The sequence below is a fragment of the Cervus canadensis genome, chromosome 32, assembly GCF_019320065.1.
Source record: "Cervus canadensis isolate Bull #8, Minnesota chromosome 32, ASM1932006v1, whole genome shotgun sequence".
Classification (NCBI taxonomy): domain Eukaryota; kingdom Metazoa; phylum Chordata; class Mammalia; order Artiodactyla; family Cervidae; genus Cervus; species Cervus canadensis.
Window position 1 is genome coordinate 7520532 of NC_057417.1, and position 18018 is coordinate 7538549.

Sequence of the window (18018 nt, forward strand, 5' to 3'; positions counted from 1 at the left end):
CGAGGAAGATTCCACATATTGCAAAGCAACTAAGCCTGTGTGCCACAACTACTGAGCCTGCGCTCTAGTGCCAGGAACGGCAACTACTGAAGCCCGGGCACCCTACAGCCCATGCTCTGCCAACAAGAGAAGCCACCGCAATGAGAAGCCTGTGCGCTGCAACTAGAGAGTAGCCCCTGAGTGCCGCACCTGGAGAAAAGCAACAAAGACCCAGCACCGCCAAAACTAAATTAATTTAAAATATCTATATTGTTAAGTAAATGGGGTAGATGATCCAACCCTGGTGGGAGCATTAAATAATTAAAGGAAATAAGGAATGTATTATTCTTGGTCTTAGTACAGTGTGTGTGCTCAGTTGTGTCTGACTCTTTGTGACCCCCTGGACTGTAGCCCACGAGGCTCCTCTGCACACGGGATTCTCCAGGCAAGAATACTGGAGTGGGTTGCCATTTCCTTCTCCAGGAGATCTTCCCATCCCAGGGATCAAACCAACATCTCCCGCATTGCAGGCGGATTGTTTTTCACTGCGCTACCTGGGAAGCACTTGATAAACATCAACTCTGCCACTTACTATGATGATTTTTTTTCGTCTTCTTCCTACAAGCCTCCCTCACTGTTGTCTGGATAATTAACAGCTTTGCATGGGTGAGTGCATATGTGCTAAGTCGCTTCAGTCATGTCCAATTCTTTGCGAGCCCCTGGACCGTAGCCCGCCAGGCTCCTCTGTCCATGGGGTTCTCCAGGCAAGAATACTGAAATAGGTTGCCATGCCCTCCTCCAGAGGATCTGTCCCACCCAGGGATTGAACCCACGTCTCCTGCATTGGCAGGCGGATTCTTAGTGCCACCTGGGAAGCCAGTTAACAGCTGTACTAAAAACTTAATAGATGTTAGTAGCTGTTTTCATTGGAAACGTAAGGTTGTTTTTTGGTTGTTTTGTTTTCAACCAAAGACTGAGGTTTCCATGGCAGGGAAATAGCTCAGCTTAGTTCTGTTTCTTTCTCAGACATCTGGAGTTGGTTCCACTGACTTCTTGGGAAAGATGGGTAAGGAAGAGGAGTCATGTGACCCAGCCAGTCGGGTCCCCTGCAGGGCACCGTGGCGACAAAGCCTGCTGCTTACCTGGGCAGCTGCACCGCCCGCCCCCGGTGAGCACAAGAGCGGCCGTGGACATGACAAATCCACTCTCCCAGGAAACACACAGAGGCCAAAGAATCAGAACACCAACTCACATGGACCTTTTCAGACTAAGCTTTTATTTTTTTGATATTACAAACCAGTTTTCTTTATTCACAAACCACTGTAAGTGATATAAACACTAATTTCTAAAGACAGATATACACATTTTCTGGGTTTGCAGATTGCGTGAGGTGTGTGTTAAGTCACTATATGCCACACATGATAGTAATCTTTTTTTTTCCATAATTCATAATAGCAATAGTTATTTAGATAAATGAAAACATTCCAAATAAATACCGTTTAAAAAAATCCAAAATGTCTGTTTACATCTCTGACATACATTTTAAAATGACTTATTGGCCTCTTGGAGGAGTGCCTGACAAAAGAGTCTGTAACATCAGTTGGCACCCACTTGCTCTAAATGATTTTATTAAAACTACATACAGTCATGGGGGAAAGTACAGCTCATCAATGAAAATCAAAACTGCAAATTAATTTTACTTGAACCAACACAGTAAGAATTCTATGTTTGTGATTCCAAATACAGTGCAAATTCTGGATTTTGAAATCTGAGACACATGGGAGACTTTGCTTGATTCTCCCAAACCCCCTGTTCCTTCTACCTCACCCCACTTTGGGGTTGGATGCCTTAGCATCTTAATACGTCCTTTCCCTCAAAAACATCAACCAGGCACCCGTTGTCGTAACACCTTCTTCCATGTGGGGGAAGATGAGAATGTCTCAGGGATGCTATCAAGCACCCTCTCCCCTCTTCCCTCCCCCACTGGTGAAAAGAATAGTTTTCTCTGCTTTTGGCTGCTAAGCAGCAGTTTTCCCCCGTTTCTCTCTCTCTCTTTTTTTTTTGTTTTTTTGTTTTTTTTGCAAGATCATGGTGATCTTAGATAGCGAAGCTACAGAAACTGGGTTTTCAAATCTTGTGAAACTTTATTGATGGTTTAATATCCAACTGATCTTACTGCATGCACATTGGATGACAAGAGAAAAGCTGGATCACAAACACTTTTTTTTTTTTTTAAGTTTTGTCTGGTTTTGTCTTAAAGCAGAGTTGTTACAGCGGATTGGCAGGCTCACAGCAGTGAGTTGAGAGCTTTACTAAAGTGCATGCCATGAGAAGGCCTGCACCACACACATGGAAATTCTTAACTATGGCAGCAAAACTACTGGGGACGACTTGCTGCAGGATATATATATATATTTTTATTTAAATACAAAAACAGGAAGATCCGTGACAGATACCCCAACTGAGATTAACTTTGTAAACAGAACAACATGAAAGGACTTCGAACAGAAGAAGTATACAGACAAACTGCAATTTTTCGGATGCGTCATTTTTGGCCCTGCTTCCGAGGTGGGGGGGAGGGGGTCGTTCTTTAGGGGATGTTGAGGGTGGACGGACCTACTTTTTTTGCTTCCTTTTGACAAGTGTCCTGGGCCTTGGAGACAAACAAAGAAAACTAAAGATATTGATTTGAGAGAATCCTTGGGGATCGGGAAAAAAATGGGAGGGCGGGCTCTCACGGACTGAAAAATTGCAGGTTGCTTACACAACATGGTCATGTTTCAAAAAGTACCAAGCAGATGAAAATACCATGATTATCTCTACCCAATGATTGCAATACTTGTAAAATGCTTCTATAAATCCAAATATGATTATCATGTAATTCCATAAAAATTATACGTCTTGTCTGTAACAGTTGTTCTACGAGGCTAAAACTAAAGCTTCGAAAGACTGTTTCTAGAACTTAACAACGCCACTGCACAGATGTAAATTTTATACATTTTTTTTTCACTGGTACAAAGAATTTAAGTTTTTATTACTTTCTTTTTTTTGGAAAAAAAGAAAAAAATAGAAACAGTGCTTTTTATCACCTTTTTATTAATGTTATTTTTTTTCCCTCCCATAATATAAAAGTCAGCAATGATATCAATAATTTATTATACTGGAAGAAATATAAAAAGAATGCTTGCAGATGGCCTAACTAGCAGTCTTTTGCCTAAATAACTACTGGCTGGTTAAGAAGCTGAATACTGCCGGGTGGAATGGTTGTAAAGGGTGGGTTTGCACAGCTGCATTCAGCTTGGATGCACAAGTATTTCTAGAAGCATCCTCTTAACAACCTAACCTTTGGCTTGAACTGACAGTGAGTAACTTAGAACCGTTGCTATATGGACGTTGGTGCAGTGGGTCGTTTAGATTCATCAGTTACTTTTTTTTTTTTCCCTTTCAGCCAAACCCCAGTCCCCAACCCCCTAGGTCCCTCCCACCCTTCCCGTTTCATAAAATAAAATAATGTGGATGCAGAAAAGAACATGACTCCTGTAGTCACTTACACTCTTCCCCAACAGCTGATAACCCCAGTAGCTTAATATTCAGCATATATAATTCATTTACAGAATACAGCACTCTGGATATGGCCCTATACCAGTGTTTAGTCATAGCTAGCATCTCTCTAGATCAACCACAAAGAAAAACTGCCTACAGCCAGCAACCAAACTACAGAACCTTCAGAAATGAAAGACCCACAATATTAAAATACACAGAACAAAATATCTGAGGTATAAGATAAAAAATGTAATTTTTTTTCCTCTTTTTAATTTAAATTTTTTTTTTTTTTTTAGATGCTAAAATGATGCACTACTGCATGTATTGCAATACCCAGGCCTCGGAAAGCTTCCTTTTTCCCCACATTGGAAGGTTTTGTTTTTTTTTTTAATGGTTTTTGTCATTTAGTATGGAGCAAAACGGTTGTATCCCCCTCGGTATATACTAGCCTGCAATGAAGAAAGAACGAGACCCACATCGTCAGCATGGCTCCTAGTCTTGGCATCAGTCAAGGGTGCAAAAGCATTCTGAAACAAAGCAATTTAAGGGGTGTGTTTTTTACATTTTCCTTTTGCAACACGTGGATCATCAAAAAAGACTACTATGTGAAAAAATAGACACTCGGAAACAACCAATATGGAGGCATCCCCTACCCATCCCGGGTACACTTTTTTGAGATTTGAAGATAGGGCCAAGCCTGACCTCTCCCCACCCCACAATCGCTCCTTACAACAAAAAATCCCTGTAGAACCAAATTCGGGCGGCCAGTCCTGGGATCTATAAAGGACTCTGAAACAAATGGGCCGCTGAAGGATTGATGCTGCCTCTTATTGTTGGCTTGTTTGAGTCACTAACAATACTGTGCGTCAAGGATGCAAAAGCATTCTGAAACAAAGCAATTTAAGGGGTGTATTTTTTACATTTTCCTTTTGCAACATGTGGATCATCAAAAAAATAAAAAAGACTACTATTTGAAAAACTAGACACTCAGAAACAACCAATATGGAGGCGTCTCCTACCCATCCCGGGTCCACTTTTTAGAGAAGTGAAGATAGGACCAATCCTGACCTCCTCCCCCCATCGCTCCTTATGACAAAAATTCCCTGCAGAACCAAATTCGGGCGGCCAGCCCTGGGAGCTGAAAAGGACTCTGAAACAAATGGGCCGCTGAAGGATTGATGCTGTCTCTTAGGGTTGGCCCGTCTGAGTCACTGATAATAATGTGCTCTGTTGGGAAAGGCTCTGTCTACACTCAAGATGTTGCAGCAGAGGACTTATTGAATGTTGTCATTCAACCCTCTGGGCCAACACTTTCCCCCAGTGGACTGATTGTTGAAGTGGAGTGGCTGAATGCAAAAGCGGGACAAACATGTAAGTCCACCTTTACTTGACTCTGTTGAACAATTTGTATGGAAGGTGCTCTTGAGAGGGGAGTTGTGCAGATGAATTACTGGATGTCATTGAGCTTGTGCAAAAAATGATAGGTTTCCCAATCATGGTGGAATGTCTACCGCCAAGCTCCAGGGAATTGCCTAGCCGTGGTTTTAGACGGCACTTAACTATCTCCTTTTGTGAAAAGTTTTGGTGATGCCAATGAATGCCTCTGGGGCTTTATCTTTAAGAGAAGAACTGATCGTCTTGATCTCAAGCAGAAATCTGCATGCCAAAAAGCTCTGTAATGATTGCATACGCTCTCACGTGATGGGCACGTCTTACTGTACACTTTTAGTGCATAGAAGTTTGAACGAGTACAGGCAAATTCACCATCCCCCCCCTTTCACCTCCCAGTGTTGCCCTCCCCCCAAACCCCTCCCAAAACAAAAACCCAGCCCCCCCACCCACAAAAAAAAAAGAAAAAAAAAAAAAAAAGAAAAGACAACTCTCAAACTGCTTCCTTCTAATTCCTCATGTACTAGGCACACACACAAAGCGTGCCTCTCTCTATTTTCTTTCCTGGGCGACTATGACTTTAAACATGAATTGTAATAGGGGAGGAGAGGCAGGCAGATTCTCAGCTGCCTGGCAGCAGTGGCCTGGAACTGTGCAGCTTAGCTCCTCTGAGGTCTGTGGTGGGGCTGGAACCTTGGGGCTATGTGAATGAGCGGCAAGGGAGGGAGGGAAAAAAAAAAGAAAACAAAAAGTTCTGCATTGACACTGCATTCCGTTAGTGATGGATTTCATTATCAACATGACTAATTATTCCATTAAGGTAAGTGCTTGGCTAGGTGAGACTTGCAAAATGAGAAATATAATAACTTACATGCACGACATTGCCAAGAAATTAAGACATTTATCAAGTTTACTGGGAGGATTAATGTGGCATTTTTTTAGCTGCTGTTAGCACAAGAGACAAATTCAATTAAGGGAAAGTGAGAGGACGTCAGCCGTCAACCCATCCTGAGAGCCCAGCTGGGGGAAGGGGTGGACAGGGGCTGGGGGAGGGGGGCAAGGAAGAAGCCAGGAAGAGGAGGAAGTGGTACTCACCATGGCACCAACGCCGTAGGTGGGGGCTGGAGCAAGTGTGTGGTGGTAGGGGTCGGTAGCATAAACTCGTCCGTAACTAGAAGGAAGACAGAGGGGAAGATTGAGCCATGATATGTGATTACGAAGTAACAATAACAACCGTAAAACACAAAATACCAAGACAATGTGGAGGGGCCCTATCCATCTTGAGAAATAAGAAACACATTCCAATCGGCCACGTAACATGAGAAAAGTCCCTCCTATACAACACATTCCTGTGTCCACTTAACATTGCTGGAGATAAAAGCATGTGGGGTGTGCATGTGTTTCCTCTCTCTCATACAACCCTTTCTACACTCTCACTGGGTTGGAAGCAGGCAACAGCTTGAAAGAGTGGTTTTAAGAAAGCCAGGAACCACAGAGGACCCATTATAATCAAGACAGATTGTCCTCTTTTCCTAACAGAGTTGTCACCAATCAAGTGAGACAGGGTGGGCCAAAAAGGACCCAGTCTTTACAGTTAGGGTCCAACATGTCAGAATGGGAAAGAACAGATGTATTCAAACAGAAGCATCCTTGAAGGCTTTGTGGGACCTCCCTCCCCCTCAAGAATTAGAGCCTGATGTGATTTTTGAGTCTATCACCCCAGAACTTCTATCTCATCAATCTCTAGCCAGGTTCTGGGAAGGGATGCAGTTTAAACAATATTTCTTTTTTTTTAAATAGCTTTTTTTTATATGGACCATTTTTAAAGTCTTTATTGAATCTGTTACAATATTGCTTTTGTATTTTGTTTTTTGGCCAGGAGGCATGTGGGATCTTAACTCCCTGACCAGGAGTGGAACCTGCATTGGAAGGCGAAGTCTTAACCACTGGACTGCCAGGAAGTCCCTTGAACAATATTTCTTGGTGACATTTCTTTATATCAGGATTTTTTCCTCCTCTCTCTACCATCCTCCTTCCACTGCCCTGACTCCCAACTCAGGCTTTAGAGTAAAAATGTAAAAGAGATGGACACCGAATGCATCAGATGCCTCAAAGTGTCTGGAACTGAACAAGGCAATACATCAGATATCAGAGCTCAGAGAGACGGGGTCATTTGCTCAAGGTCACAGAGCTAGACAGAGTCAGAGGTGATCCTTGAATCCCTCAGGGCAACTCTCATGCTCTTTCCATGGTTCCAGGTACCCTTCCTTGAATGACCTGCTGGATATCTTGTTAGAGTTTGAATGCTGCTGTTTTGGTAATGATCACAGCTGAGATGCAGGCGAGGTTAGGTGAGGGTCTCTGGAAGCAAAGCCTGAAATGGAGATTCTTCCGCCCCTGATTTGTTGGGGGTGGTGCGTTTAAGAGGAGGGAGAGGCAAGCAGCTCAGAGAAAGGGAAAATAGAGAAGCAAGGGTGTATCAGTTCTGAGCTGAAAACTAACTTCTCCCTAATCCTGAGTTCCACCCCAAAGTTGATCCCAGCTGGAGGCAAGTGAGTTGGCTTTTTAATGCTCTTGTTAGTTAAGCATTAGCTGTAGACTTCCTAGAAGGGCAGAGGATAAACTTCCTAGTTGCAGTGGTTCTTTGGGAGAGGGTAAGTCTCTGCAGAAAGAGGCAGTTGGGTACCATTAGTGACCAACATTCACAGTGGTTAGCAGAGGGGTAAACCAGCCACTAGATGGGGTAGGTGTGAATTATCAATGGCTTTTGAGTCTTGAACATTCCTTTAAAGAAGGAAGGAACAAGGCAGGAAGAAGTCATTGGTCTATACTAGCAACCTTGGGTCGAATTTGCATCGACTTTATTCTTCTCCTTCCCTGTCTTTCCCTACTTCCCTTCTAAACTTCCTTCTCATAGTTGATGGATAAGAATGCACTGGATGGATCTCACATCATGAAGCCTGAGAAGGAAGAACCAGGGGGAAAACCTTCTAAGGGGAAAACCTTCTAACTCTCAGGATCTGAGTTAGACTCCAGATGGAAAAAAAAAAAGATTATACTAAGCTCCTGATTCTGGGAAAGATTGAAGCAGGAGGAGAAGGGGAGCAACAGAGAATGAGATGGCTGGATGGCATCATCAAATCAATGGACATGAGTTTGAGCAAACTCTGGGAGACAGTGACGGACAGGGAAGCCTGGTGTGCTGCAGTCCATGGGATCGCAAGGAGTCAGACACAACTTAGAGGCTGGACAACAAAATTCTAAGCTCTCATTGGACATGCTTTACTCCCAAGCCCTCTGCTCGTTTCAAAGGTCACTGAGCTCAAATCATCTACACGAGTCTTCTGCCTGATCTTCAAAAGCGTCAACATTCAGCACTCTCCTGATCCCCAAAAATGAACAGGTATTTCTTTTCTGAGATGAATCTCTCAGTGAAACTAACAAATAGGCAAGCCCTTCTTGCTTTCATTCCTTGGGACATCCTTTGTGACTTTGACTCATTGAAACTGCCTTTAATCAAAGATTCCCCCTCTCTCAGGGAGGAAAAAAAACAAAAAGCAGATGTATGTCCAAGACAGAGTGTGTTAAAGCAAGAATGATGACTTTTTGAAATAAATCTTTTATTCATGGAGGTTACTCATGAAACTGGGGAGTTTACCCCTAATTAGAAGCAGCTACTAATAGGGAGAAAAGAACATGATGGATGACTTTGGTGTTGATTTTCATTTCATGAGAAAATAAAGTCTGTCATGGATCTGGAGGGGAAAAAAAAAAACCATAATAGGATTATTTTTAATGTATTTTCGACTGGCAAAGCTGGTTATAGGAACTGGCTATAAATTGCAAAAGTGAACTAAAAATGCTTGGATATTTACTAAATGATGCCACAGCGTGGTGTTCCTCCAAAACAAGCAGTGAAGATGCTAATTCAGAGCAATGATTAGTAGTTGTTGTTTTTTTTTTTTAATTTGGGGACTGATTTTGCTGTGGCCAAAGTGTCCCATTTTGAAGAGATAGCAGAGTGGTGGTCTGAATGTGAAAAGGTAACCCCCCACTTCCCCTTTCACATCCTTTAATGGTCATTCTTATCTATTGATAACTCTGGGTCGAGAGTCAACCTCTGTAGAAAAATCAAGGTAACAGTTTGGCAGTGTTCACTTCCAGGGCAGAAGAGAAAGCCAGCAGCAGCAAACTGGTCCTCATAAATGAGCAAGCTCCTTTGTGCTCCTCGGGGTGACCTCTACCTTCAGAATCCGATGGTTTTATTATGATTAATAAATTTCATCTCCACAGAGGAAAAGGGACCATGTCAGCTCAAACTGAAAGCAAGGAGGCTTCTTTACAAATGCTAATCTCGAAACATGCCCTTCTGTGACACCACCGTTTAGACACAAGGTTATCAGGCAAGATGTGGACTGGAGCTCCAGGGACGCTGCGGGGATGTTGGCCACACTGGTGACCTCCGGTCCTCAGAGCTGCTTGGCGGAGCCCAGAGGAAGAAGGGCGGTTCCCGGGGACCTCGGCGGGAAGGATGGGGAATGCCCGGTGAACACTGCGTGGGGACTGACCCGCGCCTGGCGTCACCCTGCGGACCAGCCATCCCTGCCAAAGTGGACAGGTATACAATCGGGCCCCAGTGCTCGCCGTGGCCCACAGTCCACTGGTCAGAAATTACGGATGAACTCTGAGACGTGTGCACATCACTCATGCTAGCACCACCCTGACATAAACCACAGGTATTTCATCAGAACCAAATCAGAAACAGTCATTTATATCTATATCTGTCTATCTGTCATCTATCTGTCTGTCTCTCTATTTATCATCTATCACTTGTCTGTCTGTCTATCATCTATCATTTATCACTCTGTCTCTAACATCTATCAATCATCTGTCTCTCCATCATCTGTGTACCTCTATCATCTATCAGTTATCTATCAATTATCTATCTATTGCTCTATCATCTATCTGTCTAGCTGCCTATCATCTATCTTTCCATCTATCTAAATATAAACCTGTATCAACATAATCATACCTAATGCCCTTGCTTAAAATCCTTCAATGATTTCCCAGTTACCCTAGAATAAAATCCAACTTGCCCGAGTCACCCCTGCCCCGCTCTCACCCCCATCTCGCCTCCCCCACCCCTTGCTCATCAGGACTCCCAGGACATGGGCGAACTCGTTCTCCCCTTGGGACCCTGGCTGTGCTCATCTTCCATCTGAGCTGCTCCCTTTCATCCTTGACCTCTCAGTTCAAACGTCAGCTTCCCCATGCTGCCTGCCTTCCTGACTGCTCTTTCTTAAGCACACTTTCCAACCACATCCCCATCCTTCACGGCATGGAGCAGATCTCCATTCATTTTGGTGACTTACTTCCCGACCTGACTGTGTATCTATGCCCCTTCTGGGATGCCAGCCCACCCCAGGGGCTGGGCAGCGTCTCTCTTGTTTCCTCCTCTCTCTCCATTGTCTAGCACGGCACTAACTACGGGCCAGGTGAACGAGGAAGCAAGCCAATGCCACTTGTTGAGTGAAGGAGGGGTAAGGAGAGACAAGAGGCCTGGGAAGACCCCGGTATCCATCATAACCTTTCTGTCAGTAGCCACCATCCTAGGAGCTATGCTTTCTGAAGATTCTACATCACCTGCTCCCAAAGACAATCAAAACACTTCAAGATGCACAGAAGAAAAGTTCCTTGAGTCTCAAAATACACAGTGTGTTATTTCCCATCACCCCTGAGTGTTCACAGAGGCCAGGTTGCCACTAAGTTCATCAATCCCCTCTCCAGGGCATCTTTCTGACCCAGGGATTGAACCAGGGTCTGCTGCATTGCAGGCAGATTCTTTACTGTCTGAACCATCAGGGAAATCCAAGTTCATCAAAGGGAAAAAAAACAAAGTGAAACAAGATAACTGTTCTGCTGTCTAGTTTGCTGCAGCTTATGGCCATCATGAACCCTCCTCTGTTTTTGACCTTTGCAAGGAGAAAACCAGGAGGCTGACCTGCCCCACGGAGGACAAAAGCTTGGAGCCAGAAGATCCAGGTTCAAGTTCTCCCTATGCAACGTCCTTGATCAGCGATGCAGGGAACTCTCTCTGAACCTCATCATCCTTGTTTGTAAAATGATTCTTCTCTGTCTGAGCTCTGCCTAATTCACAGATAAAGCTCATGAAAGGAAACCAGGGGCATTTAAAAGCCATCTACAGAGAGGGGAGATTATGATACAAGGGTTCTTCTACAGAATTTCATAAGCCGACCTCTCACTCCTGCCAAGACGTTTGGTCTGCAGGGGCACCCGAAGGATCAGGATCGCGTGTAGTTCTAGCAATCAACCCACAGATGCTTTCGGAAGTGAAGCTCTGTCTCGTTTATGAGTTACACATGTATTTTCAATGGCTATATTTGAACTTGATATGCTGGAGTCAAGTGAATATATAAGTTGCCTGTTGAATGGGAAATATGAACTCATGTTTGTGAAAGAGCTTTGTCAACTCGATTGAGAAATGTAAATACTACTTATTATTAACACCTTCTAAATCCAGCTGCAACAAGCTGGGTGTGAATGAAATAGAGTAGGGCCATGTGGGTACCCTGCCCCTGGGTTCTAACAGTCAAGTGGTTTTCTTATAGGGGCATAGGAAGAACACTCTCATTAACTTCACTCCATAGAGTTAACTTGGTATATTTGAATTCACAGTCTCTATGCTCCCCAGAACTTTTATTCTTATTTCAGCATCACCTCCCCACGCCTCCTGTCCCAAAGATAGCTGCGGGGCGGGGGACGGGGGGGTGGTCCCTGGGGGCAGAAAGATGAATAAAATAGCCTCATCCTCCGATGAGGCTCCCAATGTAGCGTAGGTCTCCTAGACGGTCCCAACACAGCAAGAAGGTACCAACACTCAAGTCCCCACCATGATGAGAAGCGCTGCAGAGTATGCATTCAAACCAAGATCCCTGATGAGGGGTCAAAATCCCAGAATCTGCAATGCCATTGGAGCTACAGTGCCTTCATAGTCATAATCAGATCTAAGATAGAGTCTGGAAGGTATTTGGGAACTTAATACTCACCAGCCACACACCCCCCACACAGTGTACAAGGAGGGCCCTACACACGGCCCCACGGTTCTGACAGCCTGCTATTTGAAAGCAATGGCTTAGCCGGGAAATGCTCCCCTTCCCGCTCCTGTGGCCTCAGGCCTCAATGCTCAGTCGGCATTGATGAAGGCACTCACTAAGGAATATTCCTCTATGACGACTGTAGCTCTCTCCTGGTCTCATCTAGGCAATGACTTCTATAATTGTAGACCATGTGGGTGACCAGGACTTTTCTAAAAGCTTCCCGAGACATGCAAGTCAGAAAGCAGAGTCAATCCCATAACTCAAAACCTCTAAGAAAGACAGAGTCGTGGTGGAAGGCATTCTCCAAGAGGAGCCACAGAGTTACTCCAACCTGACGCTGACATTTCTGAACTCCCCTGCGGCTCACTTCCTTAGCTTGGATTTGAAACGATTATCTTCACAGATGGCCTTTTTCAGTCTCATGATTCTTTTCCTCCAAAGTAGGAGGGATGCACTTCCCTGGTGGTCTAGCGGTTAAGAACCCGCCTGCCAAGGCACGGGACACAGGTTCGAGTCCATGGGTTCAAGGCCCAAGACGCCACATACCACGGGACACCTACTGAAGTCCAGGCACCTAGAGCCGGAGCTCCACAACAAGAAAAGTCACCGCGATGAGAAGCCTATGCATCGCGATAGAGAAAGCCTGCGCAGCAACGAAGACCCAGTGCATCCAAAGAAATAAATAAGTTTGTTTTAAAAGACAGAGAATTTCGGCCCCTGCCTTCTCTGTTCCACGTGGGGTTCCTCCAGTAAAACCCCTGGAATACCTGTGTCAGAACTACTCCCAAACTGAGTTGTCCTTCTAAAGCCATGGGTACAACAACCTCTACACCCCATGCAAGCAGATCAATGGTTTTAAGAGGCTGACTAACAGGACGAGAGGGAGACAGATTCTGGGCCTGTGCCCCAGAGAAGTCCCGCTACAGCACATATAGACATAGACACACACACACACTCAGAGGCAAAATTAAAACATCAAGTCAAAACACATTGGAAGGACTGATGCTGAAGCCGAAGTTCCACTACTTTGGCCACTTGATGCAAAGAGCTGACCCACTGGAAAAGACCCTGATGCTGGGGAAGATTGAGGGCAGGAGGAGAAGGGGGCGGCAGAGGACGAGATGGTTGGATGGTATCACTAGCTATGAGTTTGAGCAGACTCTGGGAGATAGCGAAGGACAGGGAAGCGTGGTGTGCTGCAGTCCATGGGGCTGCAAAGAGTCAGACACGACAGTGAGTAACAATGCAACACACTAGTGATGTCCAGGTTAACTGTCGAAATATTTTAATTCCAGGTGAGCATCCTTGCTGCTAAGAGATCCATTCCTGGGGCACACATACTCTTTCAAGATTCATTTAAGCAAAATGAATGAAACTGTGGCTCTCTGATAGAAATATGGTAAGATCCACAAAGACAAGCTACATAGGACATTGTAAGTTTCCCAGTAGCCACATTAAAAAAAATAAATGGAAAATAGGTGTCACTTATTTTTATATTTTAATTTGATCCAGCAGACTAAAAATAGTATCATTTCAATGTGTCACTGACATAAAGATAATGCGTGACATACTTTCCATTATGTTCATACTAGGTTGTTGAAATCTACTGTGTATCATACGCTGAGAGCTCACGTCCACGTGGACCAAGCACGTTCCAGAGGGCTCCACGGCCACGTGGTAATCGGTCACCATGTTGCAGAGAACAACTCCAGAAAAATCCACAGAATGCTCTCCTCATTGAAAGACAAAAGATTCCTGACGGATCAACTCAGTGTTTCCTGTAATGTGAGCTGAGGTCTCCTCTGTGAGAATGGTCTGGGGAAAGGCCTAAGAACTTTGATTGTCAGGCTCCCTCTCCAGATCTAGGAACCGGAATTTCTGGGGCAGGGAGAAGGCAAGATGGGGTGGAATCTGTATTTTTATTTTTTCAGTTTTAGTACTTTTCAATTGAAGTATAGTTGATTTACAATGTTGTGTTAATTTCTTCTGTACAGCAAAGGGACTCAGCTACAGATATATACACATTTTTAAATATTCTTTACCATTATGCAGATAAGTTCATCTGTACCATTTTTCTAGATGCCACATATAAGTGATATTACATGATGTTTGTTTTTCTCTTTCTGACTTACTTCACTAGCAGAAATAGGGACACAGATGTAGAGAACAAACTTAAGAATACCAAGGAAGGAAGGAAGGGGTGGGATGAACTGGGAGACTGGGAATAACACATATACTCTCTATGTATAAAATAGACAACTAAGAAGGACCTACTGTACCACTCAGGGAACTCTCCTCAATATGTATAAAGACCTAAATGGCAAGAAAATCTAAAAGAGAGGGGATATATATACAACTGATTCACTGTGCAGTATAGCAGAAACTAACAACATTGTAAAGCAACTCTGCTCCAATAAAATTTTTAAAAATAAATAAATAAAAATTTATTTATTCCTTTCCATTATGGCTTAGCATAGGATATAAGTCTCCACACGGTACAGTAGGACCTTGTTGTTTATGCATTTGTAATAAATGCTGCAGGTGATCATCACCCACTCTGACATTTGATACCTGCTGTTGTATATATATATTTTTTAATCTGCCCTGATTAACCCTCCCTTACTCAGGCTAATTCAGAGCTCTCTAGACATGGTTAATGTTCATAAGTAAACTGATAAAGACATTTCATTTTTAGGAGGTATTATGATTGCACGTAACAGGCTTTGAACATTGTCTGGTCCATTGTAAGCACTCAGTCAACACTGGGAGGATCTTCACTAAGTTCCTTTCACTGTATGTTCCCTTAGCACCCTGACGTCCCCTATTAGAACACACACCACACTTTCCTGGAAACAGACCAATTAACTACCGATCGATTTGCTGCATGACAACTTTGCTGAATAATCAAATCACCGAAATGGAAAGGAGAGACCGTTAGATGAAATCTGCTGAAGGATCAATTAGAGGAGTGGTCAATTTAGAAACTTCTTCTAAATAGTATCTGAAGTTTTAGTGCGGCTGCCTGGGTGTGCAAGCATGTGTGTGTGTGTTCAGGTTAGTGGGGAATAAAAGGATGGAAGGGGGTAGCGACACTCCCCATTGTGGCCCCAAACTTGACAAACAATGTCTCTAATAAAAGTGGACAGCAACCCACGACCCCAAGGAGACTGGTTTCAGCAGTGTTTGCAGGTGTGTTCGGTCCAGGCTTCCTCCCAGGCCCCACGTTGTCTGTATCGAGTGCTCATAAAGGACCAAGAGTCTGTCCCCGGGCTGGCTTCCTAACCAACACAATGGTACCTGGCACGTTAGAAGGGGTGAAACTTGCTGCCAGATGGAGACCCAGCCTCACCTGCATCCCAGAGACACACAAACATGTGCACACACTCCCCTGGGCAGGCGGCAACTGGTAGCCAGAACAACGAGCTCAAAGTGTCTGGTACTTTCCAGGGCACAGTTTATCTTTTTTGTTGATTTTTAGCCACTGCTTTTCAGCAAAGGAAAGACTTGTGGAGAATCGCCCTAAAATACCCTTGGCTGGTGTCACCCTCTGTCCCCCTGGATGTACAGAATTTTCTCTTTGCCACTCAGTTCTGCTCCCCTAGACCTGGGCCCCACATGTCATATGCTCAGCACACACGAGCTGTATGAAGGAGTCGGGGCCAAGGCAAATAAACTCCCACTGGACCATCTGTTTAGAGAACCATTTAGTTCCCTGGTGGTGGTGATCAGTCGCCTTGGTTGTGTCATAATAATCTATTGTTTAATGATATTATATTTTAATCTATCTACCCACTGCATTGTTGGGTACTCAGGTTGATAGCAATTTTTCAAAAATATTAAAGAAAATAAATATCCTTGTATATACCTAGTATATAATTGTTTGAAAGAAAACAATTAATAAATAGCTAATCCTACTGCATGCGTTTTCAGTCGCTCAGTTGTGTCCGACTCTTTGCAATCCCATGGACTGTAACCCGCCAGGCTCCTCCATCCATGGGATTCTCCAGGCAAGAATACTGAAGTGGATTTCCTTCTCTAGAGGATCTTCCCAACCCAGGGATCCAACCCATGTCTCCAGTGTCTCCTGCATTGCAGGAGGATTCCTTACCCTCTGAGCCACCTGGGTCCCTCCAAATTTGAACAACTATGCCCACTCCCCAACTCACAAATACTAGTTTTCTAGAAGCAAGACAACACAACTGAAGAATGCAGAATTCCATCTGGAAGTGAAGGTCAAGTTTCCAAGGTCAAGATGAAAAGGAGCACTTTGGGGGCAGTGCAGTTCAGTGGAGAGAACAGTGGCATCAGAGAGACTCCTGTGTAACCATGGTAACCATGGCCAAGTTACCAAACCTCATATTGCTCTTTTGAAATTTGCAAATAATGGTGATAGTAACCTCTACCTCACTGAGATATTGTAATGAATTATATACACATATATACATACATACATACACATATATATATGTATACACTGTATATAATGTGTCATATTTGCTAATACATGGACTCTGCACAATAAATGACAGCAAGTTATGACTATAACCTGGGGAATTCAACAAAGTTTATCTGAAGGTGAAAGTGAAGTCACTGTCTTGTCCGGACTCTTTGTGATGCTATGGGCTGTAGCCAGCCAGGCTTCTTTGTCCACGGTCTTTCCCAGGCAAGAATACTGGAGTGGGTTGCCATTTTCTTCTCCAGGGGATCTTCCCAACCCAGGGATCGAACCCAGGTCTCCCGCATAGCGGGCAGACTCTTTACCCTCTGAGCCACCAGGAATGCTTATCTGGGGGACAGTTATTTACTGCAGGGATGAAGAGCTTGTCTTCTCTGCTCTCAAAAGGTCTTAACTCTTCAATGAAATGACCAACACACGCTGGGAGGAAGAGGGAAGGTGTGGGCATTTAAACACAAACCGGTCCTTGAACGTCTCTCTAATCTGCTGGTACATTCTGTTTGTTCTCTTGTCAAAATACAGCCCAAGAAACCAGTTTTCAGCTCTTCTACAGCCATCATCCTAAACCAGGTCAGCATCACCCCTCCTTGTGGGCTGCTTCAAGACTCTGTATTTTTCTCTCTGGCCATATTGCAAATCCAAAAACCAGTCCAACTCATCATTAAAGGAAAAAAAAAAAGTCAGACCACCATTGACCCTCCAATGTCTTTCAATCACACTTAAAATCTCAAATGATTTCCGTAACCTCCAAGTCCTAATCTGTTTGGACCCCTGGCTGTCCTCCTGATGTAATCTCTGAAAATTGCCCTGTACTCACACTCGTAGCCAGGCCGAGCCTCAACATTTCGCGCATGCGTTGACCACAGCGCCTCCGGACTTGCTACTGCTGCGGCCTGAGATGCTTCGGGTTCCAAGGTTACTCACCTGGCTCACACCCCGGCTTGACTCAGGCCCCAGCTCCAGTGTCACCCTCTCAGAGAGGCCATCTCTGATCAGTGAATATAAAGGAGCATCGCGACTTACTTTCTACCCTACCCTTGCTTTTTGATTCATTATAGCTATTGCATAACTCCACATGCATGCGTGCTAAGTCGCTTCAGTTGTGTCCGACTCTTTGCGACCCCGTGGACTGTAGTCCGCCAGGCTCCTCTGTCCATGGGATTCTCCAGGCAAGAATACTGGAGTGGGTTGCCATGCCCTCCTCCTGGGGATCTTTCCAACCCAGGGATTGAACCAGCATCTATTAGGACTCCTGCATTGGCAGGCAGGTTCTTTACCACTAGCGCCACCAGGAAGCCCGTAACTTGGCATGCAAGTACATTGCATGCTCATTCATGGGGTTTGCTGCAAGACTCCCTTTCTTCTGCTTTGGTCACACTGCGATCCACAAAGCAGTCCAATTTATCATAAAAAAAAGAAGTCAGACCACAGATGACCCTCCAATATCGTCCTATCACTTGAGGTCTGGTCTGCACTAGGATGGAGGCCCTTGGAAGGAAAGCCTGCTCTGGACTTATTTAAAGTGATATATGG

At 44.3% G+C, this 18018-nt stretch overlaps 1 protein-coding gene across 20 annotated transcripts in view; it reads right to left on the bottom strand.

Moving 5' to 3' along the window:
* Window positions 1-1234: 1234 nt before the first annotated feature.
* The window catches only part of RBFOX1 (RNA binding fox-1 homolog 1), a 2068635-nt gene continuing 2051851 nt past the window's right edge, over window positions 1235-18018 (bottom strand). For 5 of the 20 annotated variants that reach the window (XM_043455516.1, XM_043455526.1, XM_043455517.1 and 2 more), the window contains 2 exons: window positions 6007-6082; window positions 1235-4049 (listed from right to left, as the gene is read on the bottom strand). In XM_043455516.1, coding sequence (XP_043311451.1) covers window positions 3927-4049; window positions 6007-6082 — 199 coding nt within the window. In that variant the 3' untranslated portion in view covers window positions 1235-3926. Of the gene's footprint in view, window positions 4408-5386; window positions 5612-6006; window positions 6083-18018 lie in introns of those variants that run through there. The other 15 variants (XM_043455523.1, XM_043455510.1, XM_043455511.1 and 12 more) reach the window with 6 other exon arrangements.